Below are 17,250 nucleotides of genomic sequence, written 5' to 3'. Positions count from 1 at the left end.
CGGACAGAACTGCACAATTTCAACTGTATTTGACCACGCCTTTCGAAGAAAAGATATTCTGTGCAATTTTGATTATTTCTAGGAGAAACAGAGCAGAATTGTGCTAAGTAATATCCAGAAATTTAAACGCGTATACAGCACGCATGCATGGTAGAAAAGCTCACTGTGTGTTTGGCCAGAATGCTGGCGATCACTCCACGGAGCTGACGCAACCTGTCTAAAGTATGTGAAAGCGACTGGTTCATCTGTGGTCCCGCCATGGCACGAATAAGCTGCTGCTCCACGAACGCCAAATCCTGACTCATTGTATGGAGCTGCAGAGCAGAGCCAGCAAATATTCAAGTGGACGTTTGAATACCAAGCGAAAATATGGGGGTTGCCTCAACTACATATCACATACCCTGCGTTCATGAGAGGCAATGGCGTGATCCATTGGTGACTGCGTAAAGTTAAGAAACCTTGTGGGGCCTGATCCACAATAAGAGCAGACAAATCTTCGAGCGTCCATGGGTCCAAGAATCACGTCGTCTAGCCGTTGTGCGTCACGCTCATGTATGTTTGTTTATGTGAGGAAGGCAGCAATCCTTACTCTAGGTGACTTGGTGGCGTGTGATCACGGTGCCTTGCCCCTTGCCTCGTGATGCACAAACAATATCCGTTGACCCCGCAAACCTGTAGGTGCAGAGTATCGCCAGGTACCTGTACGATCACGGCATACGAACTGAATCGAGCTGATATCTAAGAATCAGAGTGGGAAAGTAGCTGTAAGAAGTGTGAGGCCCGATTCCATTTGCAAGCCCATTGGTGGGGTTGTACACGCACTGACGGGCAGCAATCGCAAAAAGGATACAGCGGCAAAAAACCCCCCATGGCGTCTAAAAATGTGCGGTTTGGTTCCACTTGGAAAATCGATAAGATGCGGAGCATGCGAAGTATAGATCTAAACCTTCGGAGGTGCAACAACCGAGGGCGAGCATCTGAATGCACGCCTTGACGAGGAGGGTGTCTTGCAGATTCTCCCCGTTGATGAGAACTAGTTAAGGACTTAAAAGAGCCAAAATACTGTAAGTCTTACATATATCGAACGAAAAGCCGCCTTGGGCCGAAATTTATGCAGGAATCAACAACCGAGTGGGAGGGCGTCGCCAGCGGACCCGAGGCCCAGTGGCGGAATATCCGCTCTCCTCCACAAAAGGAGCTTCTATGTAGTATCAAATAAAATAGATTCAGTATAAAAAGGCAAAAACCCGCCGGATTTTGGGGAAAATGACCCCTACAGATCCGAGTGCCTGGAGGGGGACCCATGGAAGCACGGTGGGGTTGGAGCAGTGGGGCACTGCAGACCAGCGCAGCTGGTTGGTCTTGGTTTCTGTACTCGTTGTGCATATTAGTAGTGTCGAAAGGCTTCATATATATATAAAGCAAGCAAATATATTACATTGCTTTCCCTACAAAACGGCAGGGCAATTTGGCGGCCCCAATTTCCGCATCTTGGTCACCTTCAAGCACTTCTGAATGTTGGTCACCTTTGTGGGGTCGACGAGATACATGAAATGCACTGAAGCTTCACGTGGTTGTTTGAATGGCCAGATAGGTGTGTCACTGGAGCACTGACCGCATACTTGCGTTACTCCGGCCGTAAGTCTTGCAATCGTTCGATGTTAGCTGCAGAATTTGTACAGCATAATCAGTTCGATGCTGGCAAACCTGTCTGAAAATGAAGCATGAACCCTTACTTGGCCTTAGTAGGGAAGCTATACCCAAGCAGAAGTCGTCAACAAATGTCGACTGTGTTTGTGCATACGGCCAAGAAGGCTTGTTTGAACTTGGGTGTGGGGCTAGCTTGCACCACTACTTTCAAAAGGTGCGTTGCAACTCATGGAAGGCTGTTCCCGCTTCCGCATCTCCACGTTCTCGTACCACTGCGCTGAAGACCCCTCGAGACTGCTCAGGGAGGTCAGCTGCTTTACTGAAATCTGACGTATTTTGACAACGCTGCACCACGCGATAATCCTTGGATAGAATTGAGGTTTCCAGTTACATATAATTTAGGTAACGAGAGTCATATGCCTAAACACGGGTGCTCTGTGAGCTGCGGTATAGCCAACGATCTTCGAGGAAAATTCAGCAGGTGACCTCATCCACGCTACGCGTCTCCTGGTCCCAGTGTCACAAGGCTGAGAGCTGGTGACACGTGGAGGCGGCCTCAGTTGATACACTTCCTGCTGCAACTCCTTTTTCAAAACAACCCTAGATGCATACACATATTGACACCATTTCTATATTCTGCAATTGCCAATCATTCTGTGCGACCGCTACTCCGAATCCACTTTGTGCAGTAGCTGGACCCTAGAAGGTAATGCCTGCTCTACAGAGTGGCTCTCCACCCACCCTTTGGGATAGTACGGCGGCGCAGTGATAGCACGGGGTGCAACAGGCTTAGCCACTGGCGGTGAGCAGCGGCAACGGCACCACCTTAGCTCATTTTTCTCCCCTTCCTGCCTATAGTGCTTAGTTGAGCCTCCAGCGTCCAGTGAATTACATATCTGAAATTGCAGCGCGGAGTGATGCAGCGATTAAAACGTCTATCCATATCCTTCTGGCAGTCGTGGAATCTCTCGATTGCCAGGGTCTTAAAGTGTTCAGCGGCTTTTGCTGCGTACATTCCGGGCAAGGGGTGGCTTGTTTTACAAGGTACATTCTGGATGGACGCATGGTCGCCTGCCTCACTACTGTAACGCCTGCTCAGCGGAGTACACACTGTGTCTGGTAGCAACTGGAATCGCCGTTTGTGCTGCAACTATCCATGTGCTTGTTGTTGATATTCGCAATTACTGCTGCAGGGCGAGTGTACAAGGAGTAGGAAAATTCAATTCGAAAGGGACGCTCAGCCGTTGCAGATAAGCGCAGCGGCAGAACGCAGCGCTGAAGTAGAACACCTTGAGCTGGCAAGCAGCCCGTGAAGAAGCCTTTCATTACTAACGTCTTGGAAACTATGCTACCAGTCTGAGTACTGCAATGCCAGCCGTAAATGCATTGTGAACACTTCTTTACCCCGCGCCATACCGCCTAGAGTTTGTCTTCACCCACCGAATACTTCTGTTGTCTTTCCGAGAAACCTTGAATGTATGAGACAATTATTTGGACTTTCCTACTGCATTTGGCGAGTTGACTGCGCGCCAATGCAATCGCTATATCATGGTTGTCCAACTATAGGAGGAAAACTCCCTAAAGAATAGGGACCGCAGGAACTGCAGACGATGCCGGGCATCTGGCGGAGCTTCGGGGAGCTTTTCATTCACTCTCCGTGTAAATTAATTGTCTGCCCTTATTGGGTAAATCCGCTAGAAGGATGAACAAGTGCAAATTAAGGGGTGAAGCTGCGGCAGTACGATGCGGGACTGCAGATCAAGGTTTCCAAAAAGTACAGGAAGCGCGGCCTCGTCGGAGTAGTCTCTCCCTGTGGTAGAACAGGTCGCCTCCGGCTGCAGAGGTGGAAAAAGCCGAGAGCCGAATGGTTTGCATTGGAGAAAACGAACACTGTTGCAACTGCTGAGTAAAAAGCAGGGTTTTGAAAAATCAAGACGTGTTCTTCTCCAATTGTTTTGCGATAGAAGGGTTCCATGGAAGCCAAAAACACGTTGCAGAAGCTGCTAACGATGTTGCACAGCCCAATTGAGCTCACGCACGCCGCCTTTGCACGAAGCCACCCATGCGCCATTACTTGACCACAAGAAGGCGTGAATGGCTTGCATCTTCTGTTCGTACGTACAGTCATTAAACATGTGGTGCTACACTAACTGCAACTGGGATAATCAATATTTGAAGAAAGTGCAACAGAATCACTCGTTTAATATAAGATCTGTCAGAAACCATGAATCTTCCCAAACATCCAAGTGCCACAGCTGCATAGGGGCCTGAGCCTGAGTCTGGCGCGATAAGGACTCTCATGAGTTTTGTAGCATTCTGAAAATAACGGACGTCGTGTACCATAATAGTCAATCAACGATTATGGACATGCGCGATTGCCATACAGTACATAAGATATGAGTCCTTGACAAGCAGCTAGCCTCCCTCGCCAATCTTAAGGGCTCATGGGCGGGGCGGCCCAAGCGCCCGGAGCTGTGGGACAGGAAACGGTCTGCCATGAGCTGAAGTGAACCTTGATAGAACTAATTGCGGTAGGCAGTCTTACACGCAAGCATAAACAAGCCTTCTTCCCCGCGTGCACTTACCAATGCTTAAAATTACTGAAATTGGTGATTGCGAGCCACTTTCGCACTACAGCTGTCTAAGGGTTAATGTACCGTTGCATACAAGGGCGACTAATGGTTGATGCCCCGTTGCCTTCTAAGGCCGAACGGATGATTACGTGTCACCTTTGGGCAGCCCTGTTGAAGTCGGTCAGTCTGGACTGCATGCCCTGGTGCAAGACCATAAACAAGCATAGTTTGGCACCCCTTGCACGAGGCGCTAGCACTGTAAGCAATTGCCAAACACATACTTGACCCTTACCTGCAAGCCTGCACTCAAGTAGAAATACACGTAGCAACATAAGACAGACAGGGCTGCAAACAACAAGTGGACGAAGATCCAGTGGACGAAACGGAACCTACGCTTGCCATAATGGTCAAAAGGGCAAGGAAATAGGAAGTGTATTTATCCGAGTCCAGGCACATGCTTTAATTTGCTAATAAAAGTCTGCGAGACCGCATTGGAGTGCTCCGCTTGGAGAGGATGTAGAGAAGACCGCCCAACCACTACGCCTTTTGGGTGCTATACTTTTATGACGTGGAATGGGATGTAGAGAGCAATGAATTATCTAGAAGAGTAAGGGTGGTAGAGACTAAAATCCGATATTAAGTTGAGCAGCCTCCAAAGTTTGCGATGAGCGTCGGGGGCTGCGAGCAACCCCTCCCCTGAATGCTTGCACTGGCCGAGTTGTGCCTGTCTCGGATAAGGCGATCGAAAGTCCTCTAGAAATAGCTCGTGCCATTTCGTACACAATAAATATACGCCCATCAGTATCCGCCAGAGTCTGGTTTGCATCAAGAGGCGCCGCTTCCAGTCTCCCCCGCACGCGCCGACCTTTCGCCAACAGTGCACTCAGTGCTCTCGAGAGCTTCGTAGGCGAAGAAAGGCCAGCTCCAGACAAAATGGCGGGGAAAGTGGACAAGACAAAGAAGCTGGAGCCTGTGCCCAAGCCTGATGAGAAGCTCTACAGGGACCGCATCCAAGCCGAGACAGCGGCCATTGATGAATTGAAGACAAAAATCGTACGCCGGGAACCGTTTTCGTAGAGTCCTGCCGCATTCTGCGTTATTTACCCCTCTCGTGTGTGCTGCTAGCGCACTCGGGCAGCCGTTAAACGTGTGAATCTACTCACCACTTGAGCTCCGCAGAAGCTGTAGCCGGGAGGCGAATGGAGCTAAACACCAGCTGTGCTAACTTTGTAGGGCATGCAGATTTATGTTGGTCTGTGCAATAATGAAGTGGATTGAGTGGGCCTTGGCGTGTAGGTGTTACCCTGATGCCAGTGTACCGTACCATTTTCCAGGGCGCGCATGCACGCACCGCCCGGGTATGTTTGTGCTACTCGTATATAAAACTTCCAGTACTTGATCAGTAGTGCGACCTCGAACTCTGTGAAGGCGCCTCATCCTTTTTGGAGCAGCGTTCTTTCTCAAGTGTTATGCTTGAGAAACTTTCAGACTTAAGGGGAGGTGCAAGTGTGACTTCGCCTGTACATGCAGAGTGAGCTCCAGCAGAAGATATCTGCAGTCATTGGCGGCCGGGAGGAATACAACATGGAAAAGCAAAACCGGCAAGCCCGCCTTGACGCTCTACAGGTAAACGCCAAACCCTCCGCACTCAATATCTGTAACTGAAGGCCGCAAGATCGCGTGGAGCGGCACACTTCTTCTGCTGCAAGATATGCCTGCGTTTGCATCAGAAGGAAATCGACCAGCTAGAGGAAAAGCGAAAGGTCTTATTTGAAAAGATTCAATTGAAACAGAAGGAGGGCAATGATTTGGTGAGGCTTCCCCGGCTTCTGTCGTGCTGTTGTGCAGACGTGTTACGTTCATTCACAAGGTGTGTGCCGCTTATTTTAATCTGCTGCGAGAAATTATTTGCATTTGCTCGAATACTGCCTTATTGTGCTTGTGTCAGAAACAATCAGCAACGGATCTGCGGCGTAAAATTGGCTTCTCTTCGTTGGAAGACATTGACCAAAAGGTTGCTGCGTTAGAGCATAAAATGATGACATCAACAATTTCTCTCAAGGAAGAGAAACAACTTCTGGAAGAAATCAAGCGGTTGAAGAACAGCAAGCCTCTGCTGACGAAGTATCAAGCCCTGGAACAGAGTGCAAGTAGTTTGGAAGACTCTTCCGTGGGTACGTGGTGTATCCCAAGTTGACATTGGCATCTTCCTGCGTTTTTCTTATTGCAGAATGCCCATGCTGAAGAGTAACGCTGCGCATTGCTGCTTTTTCAGTTCCCTTGAGACAAATGCTCGATGAAGTCCGCACTAAGCTTCTAGAGCTCCGCACTCAGAAGCGGGAGGAGAGCCAAAAGTACAAAGAGCTTCTGGAGAAGAGGTGCGTGATGCAGTGCTCATTACACTGAAGACTTCTGCCACCGTCTGTAGCGTGCGTATTGCTGGCTTTCTCTCTATTGCATGCTACATTTTATGGACACGATATTGCATTCTGCTTGCTGCTCTGCACAGGCAGAAAGCAACTGCGCCTGGCCGTGAAATGATAGAAGAACGGGACCGCCTATCTGCAGAGATGAGCAAACACTTTGCAAATGTACGTACCGAGTCGGTACTAGACCCCCAGAACATCATCGTTTGTGATTTTTTCGGTCCGACTAAAGCTTGATAGTGTCCGTGGGCAACGGAGTGTTTATGCTGAACTAGTCGTTTTGTTGTCGTTTTGTCTTGCTGTTGTCTTGTGCAGAGACGCGAGATTCAAGCTGAATTGACCCGCGAGGTAATCGTCAACGAGGTTTTCTGGGTTGGGTTGCAACCTAAGCTTGTTCTTCTATTGCGCAGGGTCTTTCTAGCGGCACTGCAGCTGTAGCGGGAGTATGTGCCCTGAGTCTGTTCAACGGTGTCTTTTTTTCTCTTCTCAGATGCAAAAGCATCAAGCGTACATGCAGCAAGTGAAGCGCGAAAGGGGACTGAAGGTAAGCTAAGCGATGTGCAGCTCATCTCACATGGACTTCATACTACCACCACCAAGCAGACTGATTCCGGCCTCAGATGAAATGGGCAGGTAGTTATTTCATACGAGGCAGGAATCAGTCTGCATGTGACTGGTGTGCACATTTTGTAGATGCGGGAGGAACGGGAGAGGCGCAACTTGGAGAACGAGCGTTATCAACTTACACGGGATTTGGAACGCGTAGAGTCCGAGCTGCCCTACGAGGCAGAGTGCTTGCTTCTCTCCCAGACCATCCAGTACTTGCAGAAGATAATCGAGGAGCCGGCGGCCAATGGCGTTGAAAAGGAACAGGCAGAACCGGCGGTGGATGAAAATGTAAACTACAGAATTTTTTTTTTGCGTACACGGTTGTACAGTGGCTCTATAGTTGAATAGTTAATACGCCATATAATTTGGTAGTTAGCCTGGCACACTGGTGGGTCGCGATTCTTACTATGCTTATGGTGCGACATTCTGCAGCTTGCGGGTGCCCTTCTGCCGAAGAGCCAGCGCAAGGAGGTCTATTTCTACGCCCCTAAGACGAAGGGTAAACACGGGAAGGACCATGAGAAGAAGAAGGAGAAACCCAAGACGCTGAAATATGATGTTGGCACCTTAGCCTACTTCGAACAATGTGGCGTAAGCGCGTTCGGCATTTCTGAAGCATGTTTTGATGCTTTTATTCGTCTGTAGTGGTGAGAACGCCATCATTTGTGCCTTCGGATGTCCATTCAGCTAACGGCGCCAGTTTTGATTGAAGATGTACCTGCCTGCCTGGATAAACTAGAGGCGAAGCTGCAGAACTACAAGAACTTGCAGCGTGAGAGTGCTCAAAAGGTCAGTCCCTGCTGTTTTGCTTAGCCGTCAGATCACGTGTTCTGTATGCTGTATTCGCCTATCGGAGTGGCGTTACTCGTAATTCCTTAGGAATTGCCCATTCTTGTTCTGTTTAGGTTGATGAGCGCAAGGCGGAAATCATGGCGAAAATCCAAACAGTGAATGATAAGATTGCGAATCTCATTAGGAAGGGGGAGAAGTTGCAGGATGATCGAGACGGTGAAACTGCGGAAGACGGGTCCCCCACTGCGGAGGAAGCAGATGACGAATGAGCAGATGTTCGCACGTCTCTCTGCGGGCGGTTGCTTGATCGTAGTGCCCTTAACCCTCAGAACGTTCACTTCCCGCTCTTCACGCCACAAGTCGCCTGCCACTTGAGGCAGCTGTGTGGTCTTTTAGGTTATGTTTCTGTGGTGGAGACGCCGGAGAGTTTTGGTGGATTATGCGCTTCTCTTACAATTTGTGCCCTAGTGCATGGTTGCAGCTCGCGTCAACTTCTTCTCTGTTGGTTCGGGGGCAGCGAAAGAAGCAAACGCAATGCGGACAACTTGCCGATGCTTTGTCATCAGCCCCTCTCTTGGCCCAACCGGGCGTAGCAGCCTTGGACATTTGGGTTTTTAGAGCTCGCCAGCGAGTTCACTACTTGCCGCTTCGGCCATCGGCGCACTTTCCAGTGTTAGTGCTGACTAGCCTGCCGTTGTTCGAGAACGGATGGAGTGACATCCAATAGGGAGTTTCTTGCTGCACGGAGTAACACGTCATGAGCTGCCGGCAGTCGGCAGTGATTGAGTAAAGTAGACACTGGTTTCGTAGTTGTGAGGTAGCATTGTCCTGCCCTGCACGCCTTAGGCTGATACGTTGTGTTGTCCGCGCATTGCGGGTGCTCCTTACATTCTATAATTTTGCAGACGCCGAAGGCGAACTCGCGTTGACTGCCCTACTAATGGGTGCGCATAATGAGGCGAGCGAGGGACCAACAAAATCTTTACTTTCCAGGCTTCACTGTACCATTACGCCTGCTTATGTGGAGATAAATGGGTTCATACGGCGACATCAAAAACGTCCGGTGACCCGGAATCGAACCAGGGACCAACAGATTACCGCAGCTTCTACAGTCTGCCGCTCTACCAACTGAGCTATCACCGGTGGGAGGAATCCTACGATGCAGGAACTAGATGAGCGAATAATTCTGTAATATAATAATAACTAATACATTATTGACCACATCCTGCTGCTTTTAACGAAACATTAGTCTCTGTAGGTTGCAAGAGGGCTGGAGCTTTGTCCTTCCAACGCAGCTTTGCAAAAGGCCATCCGATTCCTGTGTGCTGTAGCGGGGGAAGGTACGGCATGGAGCAGGAAAGTAAAGTTGGTCTCAAAAATATTACTTACTAACAATTACACAGTGCATAAATAATAATGGCAGTTGGTTTCCCGTGATTGTAAGCTGTTCAGATAATGTGTCTAAACAGCGGCCTTGTCTCGGAGTTTCTCAGCACCATCTGACCCCGCAGGACGAACCCCATTCATTTTCGCTCCAGAATCTCGCATAAATAGAAAGCTACCATTGTTTTTCATTGGCCATTAAAAATAACGTGCTCACAGCACTGCTTGGCAGGTGCTGAACACCTCGTGCTCCGCCGTGCACGTGAACACTTTGAACTTCATGCCGAGGTTGTAAGGGCTTCATTGCACATTGATGCGAGTCTGAGGCGGCCTCAAGTGTACATTCTGCTTTCATCTGTGTTTATGGGAATCACCTGCCAGATGCTCTAACATACTACTGGGTGGCGGCTGGATACCGCCATTCGGCTTCGTTACTACATAGATCATACATAGATTAGCGTAAGCAGGACGATGACTGAAAGCGAAAACCCAGCACACGAGTGCTCATCCTCATTGGCAGCTGAGGCTGAAGATGTGTACCGCCAACGGCAGCAGCTGGAGCAAAGGATGGAGGCGCTTGCTAGCTTCCTAACGTCCGAAGGTAAGTGCTACTAACCGAAGCAGCTTGGTTGCCTTTGTTGTCGCCTGGTGGGCAATGACTACAGCATCGCAGACAGACAGTAGGCAATGAAGGGAGCTGGAAAAAGCAAGTATTCATTCATTCGTTTCATCCATCCAGAGTCAGCACTGACAATAATGAGAGTTACGCCCTGTGTGGTGAGGCGGATGCAGCCAATGCATCGGACAATATCGGCCGTTTTTGTCTTGCTTGGTGGGGCGCATGCTCAGGTATGCCTGGCCTACATGGCCCACTCGTAGACGAAGAAGGTTTCCCTCGAGCTGACATTGACGTGCATTCAGTGAGGGAAGCACGCCACAAGCTTGCCTGCCTCAAGACGGACTACCGCGAGCTCCAGCGGCGGCTTGAAGATATTCTCCTCCGACTCCATGCGGATCGTGTCAGGACAAATGCTGATGAATTGCAAGGCGTCGTCCCTGGCGACCAAAGCCCAACAGGGCCAGTACCCCCAAAGAAGAAGGAGCAGCCTCCCCGATTACTTGAAGGCAAGATAATTACCTTTACCCAAAATTGGGCTTCATTTACTTTTGAACTTCACTGCGTTCATTATGGGAGTTTATCCAGCAGCACTAGGCTTGTGATGAACAGCGTACAACTTTGTTGGTACCCGTTGAAAGAGGCTACCCATACTACTTGTCTGGTGTGGTCGTGCGTTGCAGATGAGGGGCCCGCATTCGCTGTGGTAGACGTGGTTCACCCAGGGAGCCCCAGCAGCACTGCAGGAATTGTTGCTGGAGACAGACTGCTACGGCTGGGTTCGCTGCGTTTGGTGCCGAGCCATAGTCGCCTAGACGAGCGGGTGGGGGGCGCTTTTAAGGGCGTCGCTGCGAATACGAACGCACAAACGCGACCTGTAACTGTAACTGAAATATTTCAGCTGCTTCCGGAAGAGGTAGCGAGTCACGAGAACGAGCGAATAGCCGTTGTGTTGCAACGAGGGGGTCGTATCCTCCCGCTGTGGCTTATTCCGAGGCGCTGGCAAGGCAAGGGCCTTCTTGGATGCCATTTGAAGCCTCTTCAACTAAGCTGATTGCGTTGGCCCCCACCCATGAAAAGTAAATATCACTTGTGCCGGTCTTCTAGCAGAGGCGGACGAACCTCGACCATTCAAAATCATCTAGATCATATCTGAACCGTAAAGTAGGGACAAGAACGATTTATGAGGGTGTTGGAAGCGCATGAGGTGTATTCGATATCTGCTGTAAGCAAATGCCACAGGTAGTACATTGGCAACGGCTAAATAGAACGTACTAGACTCCTTGGTGGAGGCGCTGATGAGGCGACTTTCTTGAGGAAAGGTGGAAGGAGTGTAGTTGAAACGGCATGAGCTCATCTGATACGAGGCCTCTTCTGGTACTTACGCCGTACTCTCACCCCAACCCCCATCCCCCGTTCTACTTCTGTATGTAGAAGTAGACCTGTGCCCGTTTCACGCGCATTTACTGTTGCTGGAGCCTGTGCAGCAGTCTCCTTGGAGACTACTGAACTGTTCATGCTGACAGTCATAGGCTGCATTGCCTAAGACAAAAGTGAAGGTAGTTGGGCGCACGCATCTTGATAAATGAGCATCTCAAGTTCAGTTCGAGTTATGTCTGCAGACCCTGTTGTATCTCCTACTTATATTGTTTTGCACTTCATGCACTTGCTGTTGATGGGCGGTGGCAAGCTGTGGGTAGCCACAAAGGGTATGAGGTTTAGAGTTTAGGGTACTCACTTGGTGGGTAGGGGCTTGGGTAGAGTGATCGGGACAAGAGTCCCGCATCTGTGCAGAGTTGTTGTTCACTACATGGCTGAGCAGGAGGAGGGTAGTTAGGTGGGCGACCAAGACTAACAGTGCCATATTTTTCTTCGTAATTGCAGCTCATGCGAGCATAGTGCCCCTCACAATTCGTCCTTTATTGAATGCCTCGATGTTCTTACCTATTTCCGCCCAGTGGTGGCAATTCCACATATCACGTCGTCTGGTGAAGAGCATCTTACGACCTACGATCACAACTATGACGGTCTCATATTTTATTCACAGCAAGTGGGGTATGGTGCGTTATACACCATTGACACTGCAAATGTTTTACTGCAGATTTCACATGAGGTAGATCAGCATCAGCACCCTGGTTTCGTATCAGCAACAAATAGCATGTCCCTCGTGTAGTCCTCTCACACGGAACAACTAACGCGTAAAAGATACTAGTTGTTCGAGCAATGTTTTTAGCTTGAGAAGTAGGAGGATTTCACGAAGTAAGTGAGCTGAGTGCGTACGCGACACCCATGCTTCTGTGAGCAATGCCAGGACCACTGTAAGAGCGAATCCGACCGTCTGACGCGCATGCGTCAACTTCAATAACTTTTCATGGAAAACCAGCAGCAATTTCGTTCTATCAATTTGTTTAACTTAGAAGGTGAGGGGAGTGTACTATACTATATCATATCGTAGTGCCGGGCTTCCTAAGTACAACCTCTATCTACCGAGGTCTCCAGAAGCCTATGCTGCAAGTACCAAATCATGTTAGAGTCCCTATTATTAACAAGGCAAGTACATAGAATAAAAGAACTGTGTTCCGATTTTACCCCGGTCATGGCTCGGTGTCAGTGCCCACCCTAGACGATGACGGGGGGATATCAACGGTGGTGGAACGGTCAGGAGCCCGACCTAGAACTCCACCAAAGGCGTAATTATAGACATAATATTCCTAGATAGTAATAATTATATTTCCTATCCAATTAGATCTCTAAAGGAGCCTACCTGGTAACCAAGTAGTGACTGGGTAGTACGCCACGCTACCGATAGTGGTCGCCGGCGGGAGTAATCCAATTAACCTATGGCTCCACCTACGGTACTCGATTCTTAGAACATTTAGAAGTATTAATTCCCTTTCTTAGTTGTTAATGTCATAATCCTTCTATTTATGGTGACTGAGCTGCTTGAGATCATTCCAGAGCCGCATTGTAGTGCCTGTGCACAACCCAACGCCTGGGGCTGTGGGTGTCTGACGTTCGATCAGAGATGCTCAACACTTTGATAGAAGCACTCAATGTCAGAAGCCATTGTTGTATATTTGAGTCGTTTCGCTGGTGATCTGTTGTTGCAGCTCCCCTTCTGTATCCACGTTTACTTTATGACAGGGAGGCGAATATGTGTTTCCGAGTAACGTGCAGCATCTGCGGAAAACAGACTTGGAAAGTCTACACTTGATGGCTTGCAAAATCCGCTCTGCTGTCATACGTCAATAAGCACTCCCATTTTACACTAAATAACCTTGAGCTTCCATCCCTGATTCCCCTGCAGCACGTGATACGTAGCTAGCGCGTTGTAGGGGGCATGTGTACCAGTAGCAAGCAACGGATCTGCGTCGTCAACCGAGACGATAAGCACCTTAAACGATTCATTGGTTAAAGTATGCCCGCATTAAAACACCGGGAAAGGGAGGAGGCTGAAATTTTCTGCATGAATTGGTGTCCGACTGCCTCATTTGTGCAGGCAAGGCTGTGGTAACCACATTGACGCATGCTTGGAAGGCGTGCCCATGGAACAGCGTTGTGATTGCGGAGGAAGGGCTAAGACGCAAGAGGAACTCTCAGGGAGTTGAAAGAGCTTCCCGTGAAAGGCGAGCCCCGTTTTCTTCTTCCTTGGTGCGTTCCAGCAGACGTGCTATGTCTTGAGAGAAGACCGCCTTCTGCACTTGTGATCCGAGCACCACAGCCAACATCAGCTTTCCACGTACAGGATATGCATATCAGCAGTGCGTATATTCTCCAGTTTATGCGCATGCCCCCCGCCAGAAGTTTCACTCTGCATGCATGTGTTGCAGCACGCAGATACGGCTAGTTTTCCCTTGCTGCGAGCAACAAAATGCATAAACACTTCACTCTCTACCGTCACTGACAACAACAGATCGAAAAACAGCTGCGATGCTGTTTACCGACGGGCCAGTTTTACCTCTTCTTAGCTTGCCAGTTGCTAGGTACTGCATGCAGCGGCGGTAGATGACAAAAGCAAGTTCCTACTGTAGTCAGCAGCGACCGCAGTGCTTAGCAATGCCGTTCTCACCCCCTTATCTTGCATGAGTTGGTATAATAAGTGGTGGCAGAGCGGGTGAGAAGAAGGGGTTGGAGGGTTGTAATGTCTAACTGGAAGCACTTAACAGCATCTTTTGATGTGTGTAGGCTGGTTATTTGCATGGTAGCAGCAACTGAACAGACATTTTAGACGTTTCTGAGTCGTAATATACCATCAAGTCACACGGATAATTCCGCTGGAGATTCAGGCATGCGGCTGATTGACAGATCTTCTTTTGGGGCATATGGACTACTATGAGACTAGTACCATGGAGGGGCATATCAACTAGAGGGTTATTATATCCTTTTTCTCAGCAAGCGGCTCCATTTACCTGTCACTGCCCGACTTCCGTGTGGAGGCAAAGGCGATGACGAACACTAAACAAGTATCTACCCTTCTTATTTGACAGCTTCCATTTGTATGGCTTGTATACCACAGTAATGTAATAGTAGAAACAATAATAAGCACCCTGGCGATAAGAGACCCCACGTCACCGGCTTTGGTAAAATAATATCCAGGGTGTGTTGGCTCCAATGCAATTCACGGCAGTCACTGATTAAAACCGACGACGTCGTCATAAATCTATAGTAAGTACGCACGTACTATTTATTAGGTTTTATATGTTTTTGAGGTTTTATATATTTTGGAGGTCATATTGTACCGTACATCGGGAGATATGATGGGTAAAGTTATATGCTTCAGATATACAGCAAGCCAAGTCCAATTTATAGAATTGGACTGTCGCTGTGGATGCGACAGGGGAGTGGAGTCTACCGTGCGTTGCAGGAGGCCCCGGACAGCGGCGCAAAACCAGCTTAATGAGCCTACTTGTCATTAGTATAAACTTATAAACATGTTTAGTATATATGTAGTGTTGTATCCTCATAATGTTGTGAATGTGTCGTGGTAGTGGTGGTGCTTTTCCCACCTTGTTTTTGCCGAGACTGGAACGGAGCACTCGGTGGAGAAGCAACCACTAACTTTCTAGCTGGAGCTTCTAAGAATAAAGCACAACCCTTCTAGAAAGCAGTGAATATTTGATAGGTTTCTCCAGTTTTCCTCTCCTTCAAGGAAGCTGACAATGCAATGTTGGTGGTTACTGTGCATGCTTGCTTCCGGTTTCTGTTACTGCTACAGCTAGCCGCCTGCGATCCACCAGCATCTGTCCTGGGGAAGCATGCATTGCAGACTCGAAATACAGCTCACATTCTGTCAATTTTCAAAGGTATTTGGTCATTAAATCAAGGTTTTTCACTGAATACAGGTAATTCCCCCTTACATCCATCCTTCAGTGTGTCGCATCTGCGTCGAATCGTCGTCGGTATCGAGACTGTTTGCAGAGGAATCTCCCGGGAAACACGGTTGTAGGGAAGCCAGTCTAGTGTAATTACAGCGTATTTCCCATTAATAACTACTGCAAGAGAGGCTTGTAGCCTTGGAGAGGGCAGTTGCACAATACCACTCTATCGCGCATCAACACCCGAGTCAACAATGCAGCACGACACTCCCCGTTCTCAAGTTTTTAGTGGGCCAGAAGGTGCCTACGACTCCTTCGCAGCTGTTGGTGAGTCTATTCAAGCCATTAAGAACTGTTGGTTGCCTTCTTTGTATTTCGTAACATCGTTGTCGTTGCTCGAGATCACGTCGGGGGAAGGTTTACTCAGGGGGTGGCGGCACATGCAGCTTGTCACGACAATACCAGCAGTTTTTGTTGAATTCTCCTAGTTGCTTTCGCTGACATCTTGTATTTCTGTATATTAGTTGCCTGTTAGAGCTGCCTGGTATGTACCGTGCAGACTTGTTTTTTCCGCACATGTAAGTAGCACAGTATCGAGAAACGTGTACATGCGTGCGTGCGCCTTTTTATGCACAGGAGGGGAGAACGTGTTTTCGCGCATCTTCAGCAAGTTGTCGTCTGCTGTTGGTGTGCCTCTGGGTTTCTTCCAAAGCCGGCCTGAGATCCGCACATGGGGAGCACAAGAGCTGCAGGATCCGTCAGTACAGCCGAGGCCTCAAGGTGCACCTCGCGATTACGGAACACCCCTTCCAGGATACCCTAAGCCGAGCTGCAGTTATTTTACGAATACTATCGGCAGCAGCAGCTCACCCTCCAAGAAGGCAGACATAAGAAATCCCCCGCAATTCGTCAGCCTCTTTAACCACCTCGGTATTCGTGATGATGCACTTATTGGACCAAGAATCACTACAGGGCCCCCTATGTGCAATGTTGAATACCCTAAGATTCCTGCAGATAAACTAGGGGAGCCTACTTATGACTACCGCGATCTTCTTGGTTACCGTATGGACTACCACCCATATGTAGTAGGCAGTCCTGCACTAAATATACACTGACACTACCATGTGTCACCATTCACCTACACCTCTACATAATAATATGTTGTCTTTTTTATTATTCTGTTAAATAAAACTGATTAACATTATTATATATCTGCAAAATAATCCTCGGCTATGCAGTACGATGTTAATGGTGCTTTGTTTAGTATTGGTGCCTTCCGGTGCATTTTTCTGCTTATCTTTGTTGTTGGATGGGGAAGAAGTTTTTTTTTTATGGTTTCTGCTGCTGCTGCTGCATCTGGTTGTTTGTTTGTTTGATTTACTTCCCTTGCTGCAGAATGCAACAATGACCGCACAAGACGCCACCCGCATGCACGTGCATGCCAATTGGTTATTGGGCTATCCTTACGGTGTTCCTGCAGTAGAGGAGAATGAGAAATGGAAACCAACACCCGTCGTCCCCAATACCAGACCGAGCATCTTTTCGTGTTTAGGCTGTTAAGAGGTTATTATATATTATGCATGCATATAACTGTGCATGCATAGTATAATATATGGATGGATTAGCTACATGCATAGTGCACAATATATATACCACGCATTATGCATGCATGCATGCATGCATGCATGTATGCATGCATGCGTAAGGAAACACTTATGGGTGTTGTAGTCACCACGGAAATAATACACGTTCGTGTCCGTGCATCTGATGATGACTGTAGGCAGCTAGCTGCAGCTGGAGGTGTCGATACACCTGATGTAAACAGCTAGATTCTACCATGGCTATTCAAATATGCAGCAGCCTATATATATATATATATATTATAT

General features: G+C 48.5%; 3 protein-coding genes across 3 annotated transcripts; all 3 read left to right on the top strand.

Moving 5' to 3' along the window:
• Positions 1 to 5,156: 5,156 nt before the first annotated feature.
• EMWEY_00028850 (hypothetical protein, conserved) lies at positions 5,157 to 8,319 on the top strand (the record flags this gene model as incomplete). Its single annotated transcript, XM_013481435.1, has 12 exons — positions 5,157 to 5,276; positions 5,754 to 5,849; positions 5,954 to 6,034; positions 6,172 to 6,397; positions 6,499 to 6,601; positions 6,733 to 6,814; positions 6,965 to 6,997; positions 7,140 to 7,193; positions 7,343 to 7,546; positions 7,691 to 7,849; positions 7,946 to 8,047; positions 8,164 to 8,319. 12 exons carry the CDS (start codon positions 5,157 to 5,159, stop codon positions 8,317 to 8,319), a joined length of 1,416 nt encoding a protein of 471 aa, XP_013336889.1.
• A 1,585-nt stretch (positions 8,320 to 9,904) lies between these two features.
• Positions 9,905 to 11,103, top strand: EMWEY_00028840 (26S Proteasome non-ATPase regulatory subunit 9, putative; the record flags this gene model as incomplete). The annotated part of the gene is made up of 2 exons (XM_013481434.1): positions 9,905 to 10,034; positions 10,283 to 11,103. 2 exons carry the CDS (start codon positions 9,905 to 9,907, stop codon positions 11,101 to 11,103), a joined length of 951 nt encoding a protein of 316 aa, XP_013336888.1.
• A 4,515-nt stretch (positions 11,104 to 15,618) lies between these two features.
• On the top strand, positions 15,619 to 16,924 carry EMWEY_00028830 (hypothetical protein, conserved; the record flags this gene model as incomplete). The annotated part of the gene is made up of 3 exons (XM_013481433.1): positions 15,619 to 15,691; positions 16,001 to 16,449; positions 16,760 to 16,924. 3 exons carry the CDS (start codon positions 15,619 to 15,621, stop codon positions 16,922 to 16,924), a joined length of 687 nt encoding a protein of 228 aa, XP_013336887.1.
• Positions 16,925 to 17,250: the final 326 nt, after the last annotated feature.

The sequence above is a fragment of the Eimeria maxima genome, genomic scaffold (assembly GCF_000499605.1).
Source record: "Eimeria maxima Weybridge genomic scaffold, Emw_scaff334, whole genome shotgun sequence".
Classification (NCBI taxonomy): Eukaryota; Apicomplexa; class Conoidasida; order Eucoccidiorida; family Eimeriidae; genus Eimeria; species Eimeria maxima.
The sequence above is the reverse complement of the archived record's forward strand: the minus strand, read 5'-3'. Positions and strand labels throughout refer to the sequence as shown.